The 11,361-nt window shown below is 35.7% G+C and overlaps 1 protein-coding gene across 1 annotated transcript in view; it reads left to right on the forward strand.

Annotated features, from left to right (window-relative positions):
- The window catches only part of SEMA3D (semaphorin 3D), a 134,386-nt gene that overhangs the window by 86,429 nt on the left and 36,596 nt on the right, over nucleotides 1-11,361 (forward strand). The window contains exons 9-11 of the mRNA XM_024738496.1: nucleotides 3,045-3,159; nucleotides 4,346-4,415; nucleotides 7,117-7,261. Of these exons, the coding sequence (XP_024594264.1) occupies nucleotides 3,045-3,159; nucleotides 4,346-4,415; nucleotides 7,117-7,261 (330 nt within the window). The remainder of the gene's footprint in view (nucleotides 1-3,044; nucleotides 3,160-4,345; nucleotides 4,416-7,116; nucleotides 7,262-11,361) is intronic.

Consider the following 11,361-nt stretch of genomic DNA (forward strand, 5'->3'; position numbering starts at 1 on the left):
TTCAGAGAAGACTCAGTTTATTGGGCATTTATCTATACTTTTATCTATACTTTTCTAAAGACTTTTGTCAATTTTATTTTGCATTTTTAGCTATTCATTATTAAATATGATCTTAATAAATACCTGACAAGCAGGATGTTAGTGGCATCTCTGAAGTAGATTCTGCATAAAAGGAATAAGAGAATGCATTTTCTGCTAAGAATTAAAAACTATTAGAAAACCAACTAGATGTTACTTTGCTTTCTATTATCACCATGTATTAGCAATTCTAAACAGTATCAGTGACAGAGTACTACTGCCATTAAAGTCTTTTGTTTATCCAAGTTCTAAACAATTGCTGTGGTTACCATTGTGTTTCTATTATGTATATTTATGTGTACATGTATATGTATAGTCAGTCTTCAAAACACATGAACTCAGCTACACATGTTTCAAGGGTAAGTTCACATTGATTTGGAGTTATTTAAAACTTGCAACACTGAGACATAGTGCAAATTATGAGGTGTGATTATTTTGTTCATTAAGTGCAAATGTGAGTTCGTGCTAACTGTTGAATGTATTTAAAATTTTAAATTATTCTCCTTTTTAAATTGTTTGTTATAAACCTAAAGAACGCAAGCAAATAATAATTATTACTCATTTATACAGAGCTATTACTTAAAATACTTCTTTTGTTTAGCAGAGAGGGATGTTAAACACCATTCACTCTGGGTGTCACGGTACACCCTTGGTGTGAGGTGTTAAGGCTATAAAGAGAGCTATGGTCTCCGTTCTCAATGACCTTGCTTGCCCTTCCTTCTCTCTCTCCTCCTCCCCATTTCCTTGTTCAAGAAGAGCATCTATTTATATGACTTTGAATTCTCCTGTCTGGAGTGGTCATGTAGATGCTTTTCTTTAATTTTCATAGGTAAAAGAATCACAGGGAAGCTAGTCCCTAGATATTGAGACCTGAAATTTGACAGCAAACTGTTTATTAACTTTATGGAACACAGACTGCATGAAAGACAAAACTTTTTATAGAATTTAGATTTAAATGGAAATATATTAATGGAAATAGTGGCTTCATAAGTAATTTCTGAAAGTCAAAATTAAGTACTTCATGTATTTATACCATGAAACATCCTTATTTATTTATCATAAGCATAGCAGATCTAGTCGAGTCAAACAGAAAATCGTAGTAATTTAGTGTTCACAGGGACATATTAAATTAAAAATAAGAAAAATATCTCTTTATGGTGAATTATTGAACAGCATAACCCTGTTTATTCTACCTAGTTGGTATAAATGCTTATGTTTTGCTAAATGTCTAAAGCATATCTTTTTTCATGTTTTTATTGAGGTATAATGGGCATACAACATGAGTTACAGGTGTACATTATAATGATTTTATATTTGTATATATTGCAAAAGGGTCACCACAATAAGTCTAGTTAATGTCCATTACCATACATGGCTGCAAATTTATTTTTTTACTCTTTTAGCAACTTTCAAATATGCAATACAATATTATTTACTATAGTCACCATGCTGTATGTTACATCTCCATGACTTATTTATTTTATGTATTTATTTTTTAATTTAATTTATTTTTATTTATTTATTTATTTATTTTGCGGTACGCGGGCCTCTCACTGCTGTGGCCTCTCCCGTTGCGGAGCACAGGCTCCAGACGCGCAGGCTCAGCGGCCATGGCTCACGGGCCCAGCCGCTCCGCGGCATGAATCCCACCACCACCCCCTGCCACTTTCCCCCCTTGGTGTCCATACGTTTGTTTCTCTTCATCTGTGTCTCTATTTCTGCCCTGCAAACTGGTTCCTCTGTACCATATTTCTAGGTTCTACATATATGCGTTAATATACGATATTTGTTTTTCTCTTTCTGACTTACTTCACTCCGTATGACAGTCTCTAGAGCCATCCACGTCCCTAAAAATGACCCAATTTCGTTCCTTTTTATGGCTGAGTAATATTCCATTGTATATATGTACCACATCTTCTTTATGCATTCGTCTGTCGATGGGCATTTACATTGCTTCCACGACCTGGCTATTGTAAATAGTGCTGCAATGAACACTGGGGTGCATGTGCATGACTTATTTATTTTATAACTGGAAATTTGTATTTTTTTTTTTTTTGGCGGTACGCGGGCCTCTCACTGTTGCGGCCTCTCCCGTTGCGGAGCACAGGCTCTGGTCACGCAGGTTCAGCGGCCGTGGCTCACGGGCCCAGCTGCTCCGCGGCATGTGGGATCTTCCCGGACAGGGGCACGAACCCGAACCCGTGTCCCCTGCATCGGCAGGCGGACTCTCAACCACTGTGCCACCGGGGAAGTGCGTAACATTTTTTTTTTAATACAAGTTTCCTGGCCTTTGCTAAACACTTGACAGAAATTTTCCATTTAATAATCAAAATAGCCATATTTCGGGCTTCCCTGGTGGTGCAGTGGTTGAGAGTCCGCCTGCCGGTGCAGGGGACGCGGCTTCGTGGCCTGGCCTGGGAAGATCCCCCATGCCACGCAGCGGCTGGGCCCGTGAGCCACGGCCGCTGAGCCTGCGCGTCCGGAGCCCGTGCTCCGCAACGGGAGAGGCCACAACAGTGAGAGGCCCGTGTATCGCAAAAAAAACACACCGAAAACAAGCAAACAAAAAATAGCCATATTTCAAGGCATTAATCATATTTTGTCAATGAGAAAACAGAGACTTGAAGAATTAAATAATCGTTTGTAAGTCATAGAGCAAAGCTTGGCAGAAATGGGCGTCGATTCCAAGCCTGCCTTATATACTGTTGCTGGCACGCATCTGCTCATTCAGCAGAGCTATGGCGTTTACACTGCACATTTAACTGTGAGAAAAGCATTTAATTTTGAAGGACAAAACTGCTTTTTCCCTCCTTCGAAAATTCATGGACTTAAATATCCAAGGTCTCTGTCCTTGTAAAAGCAATGACATTAATAAGACACTGCCTATGATAACCACCAGTTTGAGTTGGTGATAGAATCATGTTGGTAAATCTGTATCTTTATTTTGTTTTCTTTTTTTCCCCCAGAATGATGTAGGAGGACAACGCAGCCTGATAAACAAATGGACCACTTTTCTCAAGGCCAGGCTGATTTGCTCAATTCCTGGAAGTGATGGGGCAGATACTCATTTTGATGAGCTTCGTAAGTCACGTTTCGTTTTTCTTAAAAAAAGTCTTACTAATTAAGTAATTCAGCATTTAATTTATTTTAGCCCCAAATGCCTGATTATAAAGCCCAGGACAGCTTGCAGGAGTGGTGCTTACTAAGTTCCCACACGCAAAGAACTTGGAAGTGCTCTAGGTCTGGGTGTTCATCGTAATGAAGTTCCCCTTTTGTGAGTGTCCTCAGAGTTACGAGGGAAACAAAACTACAGCAAGAGACAGAAAGATACTAGCTCTGGGACTACAAAGCCCATCCATTCTTCATGTGGTCTTTTATTTGGAAGGAGCCACTGGCTATAGGTAGCAAGAACTTGGGTTCCTTATTCTGTAGACGCCCTCTGCTGGAGAGCCCTGGAGATCTGGTGAACTCTGTCGCTTTGACTTGTTAATAAAAAGTATACTCTGAGAAGCGTTAGGTTCTCCTCTTTTGTTTCCCCTTTTTACTCCTCTCAAAGCTAATTCTAGAAGGAATTTTTCAGCTGTAAATAAAGTTAGTATCATTAGCTTTTACTTTTTGAACTTTATTTTTGGTTTTGCCATGCAGTGTAAAAATGATGATATCATTGAATGATTTGTGTCAGTATTGTATTTACAGTATTAAATTATATATTCAGTATTCATGGATGATTTCTCATGCTGTATATAAGTATGCTCACCTCTTAAATGATGTCTTAAAGAATATCATTTACATATACTTTAGTATCAGTGTTGCACAAGTAATTACACAATACCACACAAGAAATGAACTAGTCTAGCTATTTTCATATTATTACCAAATAGGTAATTGAATTACTAACAAGTTGACACAATTACAGGACAACACTTTTTTAACACCGGAGGGTAAAAATAACCTGTTTTTAGTTTCTGTTCTATATGAAATCACATATTCCTAATTGGAAACAATCATGGAGATTATCAAGTGAACCATCCCATTCACAGGTGATTGCAGTAAATACCTTCGAGGGTGAATGTTCAATTACGTGTCACACAGCTAGTGAGAACTTGTCTTTTCCCCTTAATTTCTTATGTCACAGTGTAATGACTTTCACTGTTATCTTAATTTTATATACTGTTTAGAGTCTCAGGAATATTTCATTATTAAAGAAAAAGCAAACATGATACTGAAAAATACAAATGTAGAATCATTATTTTTTTCCCATTAATAGAAGACATTTACTTACTCCCCACAAGAGATGAAAGAAATCCTGTAGTATATGGAGTCTTTACCACAACCAGGTAAGTTAAAAAAAAAAAATGCCTATAATCCTTCTAGAGAATTGTTGTATCTATGTAAGAAAATACTTATATGTTCTTTTTGTCCCTTCCTTTTGTGTGAAAAAACACACATTTAAAAATTTTACTTTTTCATTTATTGTTTCCTAGAAATCTTTTAATATCAGTACATAAAAATGTCTCTGTTCTCTACACCAGCAAAGTATCCCCTATATGGGTTAACACAATTTATTTAACTAGTCCTCTGTACCTAGGCATTTGCGTCGTTTCCAGTCCTTTGCTAGTACACATAATGCCTCAATGACTAACCTTGCACAGACGCTGTTCCCTGTAGGAGCAAGTATATCTGTGAGCTAAATTCCTAGACTACAATTACTGGATACAAGGGCACATACACATGTTAATCATAATAAATAGGTTGAGCTGCATGACAGAGAAGTAATACCAACAAAATACATGTCTTAGTCATTGTCTAGGCTATAATCATGCGATGACACTCTTGTCTTTTAAAATGTCTCCACATGCTCTTATTTGCACTTCCCCATTACTCTGCAAAGATGGAAGTGTGACTGTTGTTATTACCATATCATCACTGCTCTACTAACTTAGGCAAAGGAAGTTTGTATTACATGTACTTGTCCAAAGAAGAGCAGCCAATTAGTAGTAATACTGGGACTTCGACTAAAAGTATCTTCCTAATTTCTACGCCTGTATTCTTGTCTTCTTTCTGCATAATACTGGCCTGTACTTGTCACTGAGGCTCTGTCACTTCCTTAAAAGTTGTCCTAGCAGCCATGAAGCTTTCTCAAAGAATATTTGAACCCCCACTTAATCTTATTTAATATTAATTTTATTTAATTCATTAACTTACATTTGACTCTGTTCCAAGTGCACTTTTATTCTTGTTACCTACTACTGGCTGTGTTACATTCTTTGAAATACTTTTCACTTTTTCCATAGCGCTGCTATCAGTCATTATCAATGTATATTGCTATCAGTATTGGAGGAATTGGCAGTATTGGCATTAGTATTAGACAAATGGTCCTAACTGCCTCCTTTTGAATAAATTATTAAAATATTTTGTGGGAAAATTATAACTTATTTTCCGAGATATTACTGTCATTTAGTTCACAATACCTTATGGATAAAGTCGAATGTACTATTGGTTCAGAATGTATCAAACACAAAATACTATTTGGTTAATTATAAAATTAGAGTGGAAATATTTAAATATGAGACTAGAGAAGATATCCTAAGAAGCTGCTATTTTGAACTCCATGTTTCTGCTAATTTATATCTGAACTAAAAAGGTGCAGGAAGACCACGTGCCTGTAGTTACTCAAGTCAAGTATCTCAGCCCTGGTTCTCTTGGCATCTTTCCATTCACAGAATTTTCTTTAAAGTCACTGTGTGTTTCACTCACAAGACATAGATGTGTGCCAAAGAAATGTAGCTGCAAGAAAGTTCTCTTTTTCTCTTATCGAGTTTTTGCCCACCCAGAGTGTGAAGTTACAAGTCAGCTCTTTGTTCTTGGTGTACTTCATTATTTTATTTTTAATGCTGCCCTGAAGACTGAGGTAATGTCAGGATGCAAGTCACATCCTTGGTCCAATGAGAAGATGTAATTAATCTGCAATAACACCATGATGCGTCGTTCCTTTAAAGTATCATAGGCAGGTCATATGATTTTTATGGGGCCATCATTTCCCTTCTTAGCAGCTAGTTTTCTCCCAGCTGCCTGTTGACCATCAGCTCCTGATGCTTCGCATTAATGTCATTCCAAGAATGATTAATGATTGAGTTACTCATGTTAGTGAGTCCTAAACTCATTTGTGTAGTGCTAAGTCTCTTAGAGTGAAAAGTGGGATCTTGTTTTTAAGAACAGGAATCACTGAAAATTTTAGATTCAGAGAAAATGCCTTTTAATTTCTGGAAATAAAACCAAGATGAAATATCTGATGCTAACAATTTTCATCATTAGTTTGCAAAAATTTGTTGAATTCCCATGGAGCTTTGCTGCCTCTTAATTAGATGTGCCCCCTTACTGTGTAATCATGATTAATTTTAAGCATCAGATAAGTTATATACATTAACTCCGATATTCAAAAAGGAGCAAAAGGATTATTTCAGTTTTTAAAATTAATAAAAATTATATGAGGAAATCATTAATAGCCAGTATTTATGGACATTCACTCACTTTAAGAAAGATAACTATTTATTATTTACATATCTAAATATTCCTTTTTTTAAAAAGTAGGCAATATAACTTCTGATTTTATGTTCTTTAGAATGCATTATGCTATAATAACTTCAAGTAAAATTCAAGAGCGTGTGAATAAACATAATACTCTCTCCTGCATGTTCCCGTCTGTCCTCCAGTTTTTCCAGGTAATTCCTATTTGCCCGTCAGATGTCAATTTAGATGCTACCTACTCCCGGAAAACTTACCAGACAGCCTTGTATTGGGTACCCGTCTGTGTACTTGCTTAGTTTACTATAATTACCTGTAATAAAAGTGTTATCAAAACTTATTCAGGATCACTTGGCTGTAAGCTCCTTGAGGACATACACACATTTTGTCTGCCGCACCTGTCAGATAGAATGTCCCGAATACATGTGTCCACGGCACCTGGTTATCGCATGTGCTCAGTGAATGTCCACTGAATGGACCAGTGAATGACTGAATCATGTTGCTTTCTTTCAGCTCCATCTTCAAAGGCTCTGCTGTGTGTGTGTATAGCATGGCCGACATCAGAGCAGTTTTTAATGGTCCATATGCGCATAAGGAAAGTGCAGATCATCGTTGGGTGCAGTATGATGGAAGAATTCCTTATCCCCGACCTGGTACAGTATGTATCCATACTTAATAATCAAAGTATTTTAAGTCCATATTCTCTTCCTAATCCTATTATAATAAACTATGCTATTCACCACAGCAACATGCACTGTGGTTTTAAAGTAACTGTTTACTTACAGTGATGTGTTAGTATGTGTGACCTTCACTGGAACTTAACATTTTTCGTTTGAGTAAGAATTTTAAATACTACAGGAAACAATGGGCTATATCGTAAGGAGCAGTACTCTGAGAATATAGCGTTTATCCTCAACATGTCTATAGAATCAACAAAATGATTTAGTATCTAGAATGACAAATATTCCAAGTTAGAAGGAAATGCTAGTAAGTATTCATCACATACAGTTCTGCATGTAGTGAAGAGTCTTCTAGTCCCCACTTCTGCCTTAAAAAGACTACATCTGTTATAATCGTTCATTTAAATGATCTGTTCTCTTGTTCTGCATTTATCTTTTCTTTATTATGTTGCACCTTGGAATTATATGCATATTTTAGATGTGGAAAAGACATAGAAAGCTCTGAGTCCAAAATTCTATTCAAATAGCATGAGTCATGTTTAGAGCAGAAATGAAACAGGTAAGAAATGTGTTTCAGAGTTTCTGCATCTGTTTTGGAAAAACTTTGCGATTTAAAATCTGTATGTGCATTATAAATGGCTTTTGTTTTGTTGATGTGATTAAAACAGTTTGTTATTTAAATATTTTAGAATTAGTTAATGGGCCTAATATCAAGGTAGAATGCCTCTTTTAAAAAATTAGGATTCATTATGAATATTTCTACGAAGAGCTCAAAATAGTCACCAAAATCCCAGAAAAATCATTGATGTAACCCATCTAATTCTACTGAGTTTTATCTTATGTGTGTTCTTGAAGAGAAAGCAGCTGGTAGCCAGGCTTTCTGAATTCTCTTTTCATCTTCCTGTTGTGTAACCTGATTAAATTTGGGGAACCACACTTTACAGCCATGTCTATTTTCCCTTCCGTAATTCCTCGATATGTTTCAGGGATGTTTCTGAACTGATTATAGGATAATCTCAACTTTGGTGGAAAAAACTTTCTGCAAGTAATATTATGATTTTCAATATTCACTTTTTAATTTTCTTTGAACATCAAAGCTGTACTTGTTATTTTTTTTAAACAGTAACATAGGGTGTAGGTACTCTTCTAAAGGCTTTTAAAATCTTAATGTAATCTTTATAATGACTCTATAAAGCAAATGCTATTATTATTAATGCCAGTTTACAGATGAGCTATCTCAGGCACAGGTAAGTGCAGTAACTTGCCCATGGTCACAAAGCTAGTGAGTGATGCAACTGAGTTTTAAACCCAGATACCTTGTTGGTAGAGTCCAAGCTCTGAGTCCTTGTACTTTGATGCTACATTAAAAACTTTTTATGTTAAATTATATCTGTTTTTCCCTTCAATGGAAGATCTTTTACTGAATATACATAGTATATTACAATGATTATATGTGTGAAGGTTGTTTGAGTTTTTTGGTTTGTTTGTTTTTTGTTTGAGGAGGCTGATAAAACTTCACAGGGTTCTCTAGCTGGGGAAATTTGACCATACTAGAATTCTGGGATTAAGTGTCAGAGACTATCATATTCTGAGTTGTTTCTACATATGTTTATTCTAAAAAATAAAGACTGTGACCATTCAGGCCATTAAAAACAAATCTTTAATTATCTGGATTTACGTGAGAAAGAATCTGGGACTGAAATCACCTACATTCATTACAGAAAATTATTTCCCTACCTATATACAGCAGTGGATTCTTATAATGCTAGAAGCTGATTATCAAAATGACCACCTGCCGATACATCCAGATCACATCTGACAGTGTAGACTGGAGATGCTGCAGAGGTGGCTGCTGTCACCACTTCCCTGCTCGTTCCTGAGAGACCTGTGAATGTCATGGGAGCCTAAAGGCAAACTCCCACCTTACATGACTCTGCTTGGAAGAACACGGGCACTTCTCTGATATGTGACCCCCGAATAGTAAAACATACATGTCAGTGAGGAGGGTTTTCATCAGTAAGGAAAGAAGCACCTCCTTATGTTAAACAGAGCAGCCTTTGCTGTTGGAGTACTCAAAATACAAAGTGTTTACACTGTAGATATTTTCTTGAAGAGTTCAGAATTATCTAGGGAATAAGCTGTATCCAAACTACCAAAAATACTTTTCTTTCTTTTTAATAATTTAGATAAAAGGAAAAATATCATCAGGCATAAGGAAGTGCTATTTAACAAAATTATTCTCTTATCCTTTCTAAACATCATTATTCTCCTATGCTTTTGTAAATGTGTAAACGCATTCGCATCTGAAGCCAAGCTTTGAGAATTATGCCTCGTAACTAATCTTTAATCCGTAGCCCATCCTCGGGCCACTGTTGGTAACTGAGACAGAAAGACAAAGTCCCCCTTAGGAAGACTCTGTTAGAACACTCTTTGATCAGGTACATTATGTTCTTTTATAGAATTTAGGGAAAGAAAAATATATCCTAGTTACTGTCAGGGATTACTTATCTTGCTTTATAGTTTCACTTAAAAGCGGCATTCTTTCTTGTTCTGAACTAAACTCAGATTGTGTCTACACTGGTTTTAGATGGGGAGCAACCAGATAAGCCAGTTATAAAAAATTATTTATGTAAAATAATATTACTGAGATATTAAAAAAATTTTTTATTTACCATCTTTTTCCAATTGATTCTCTGTAAGAATAGTGATAACCACTCCCCCTGAAAGGTTTGCGAGAGTATCGAGAAAGCTACCGTAACTAAAGGGTATCAGTTATTTCGAAGTAACTAGCTACTTCTGTACTCTCTTTGAAATCTCTGTGACCACATTTGAAAATGTCTAAAATCGTATGTAAATGTGTAACCTTTGGCTTCCTTAATTCTTTACGTTTTCAGTGATCTCTTACCTTTTAGTTGCGTACAATGCTTAGTCAGATTTTCCACATTATGTTTTATATTTGGCGGGCTGGTGCTGAAGTTAGGAATATCATCTATCTGATATGAAAATCTGCTACACAAATAAGCTTTTCATAAACTAAGGTTACCATTTAAACAACTCCGTCATTTAATCACTGAAATTATATTTCGCAGTGTATCAAGTAATGACTCTTGTTAAGTTTGAGGATCTAAGAACCGGGATGGATGAGAGACACAGCATAATTCACTCTCATTTTACAGAGGAGGAAACTTATGCCCAGAATAATAATTTTCTCAATATCGTATCACCAAACATGGCAGAGTGAATAGGGATGTTGAAGTTTTCTGACCAGTCTTTTTTCCTTTATTCTTTGATATTCGCTAATACTCACCTATCCCCTAAATTCACCTGATTAATATGCTACTGAATGCTCTACCTAAAATTAACTGCGTTTATTTTTACATATTCTCCTGACATGCTCATCTGTTCTGTTTTGTTTTAAGCAGCCTAATTGTAGTAATTTTTGTTTAAGTGAAGCTAAGAGTCTTACAAACCTCCAGCTCAGAAATTTTAGTCAAAAACCATTATTGAACCCATCTTATGATCCAGACACAGTAATAAGGACTCATGTTATCTGTACATTCTTACAGACAACTTAATGGTGTAGATATTATTATCCCAATTTTATGGATAAGAAAAAGCCCAATGAACCTAAATGTCCATCAACAGATGGATGGATATAGAAGATGTGGGATTTATATTATATGTATAGTGGAATATTACTCAGCCATGAAAAATGAAATAATGCCATTTGCAGCAACATGGATGGACCCAGAGATTATAATCCTAAGTGAAGTCAGACAGAAAGAAAAATATCGTATGATAACACTTGCATGTGGAATCTAAAAAAATGATACTAATGAACTTATTTACAAAACAGAAATAGACTCACAGACATAGTAAACAAATTTATAGTTACCAAAAGAGAAAGAGGGGGGAGGGATAAATTAGGAGTTTGGATTAACAGATACACACTACTATATATAAAATAGATAAACAATAAGGTACTACTATATAGCATAGGGAACTATATTCAATATCTTGTAATAACCTATAATGGATTCTGAGAAAATAATATATATATATATATATATATATATAT

This window comes from Neophocaena asiaeorientalis, unplaced genomic scaffold, assembly GCF_003031525.2.
Source record: "Neophocaena asiaeorientalis asiaeorientalis breed wild unplaced genomic scaffold, Neophocaena_asiaeorientalis_V1.1 scaffold89, whole genome shotgun sequence".
In the NCBI taxonomy this organism is placed as follows: domain Eukaryota; kingdom Metazoa; phylum Chordata; class Mammalia; order Artiodactyla; family Phocoenidae; genus Neophocaena; species Neophocaena asiaeorientalis.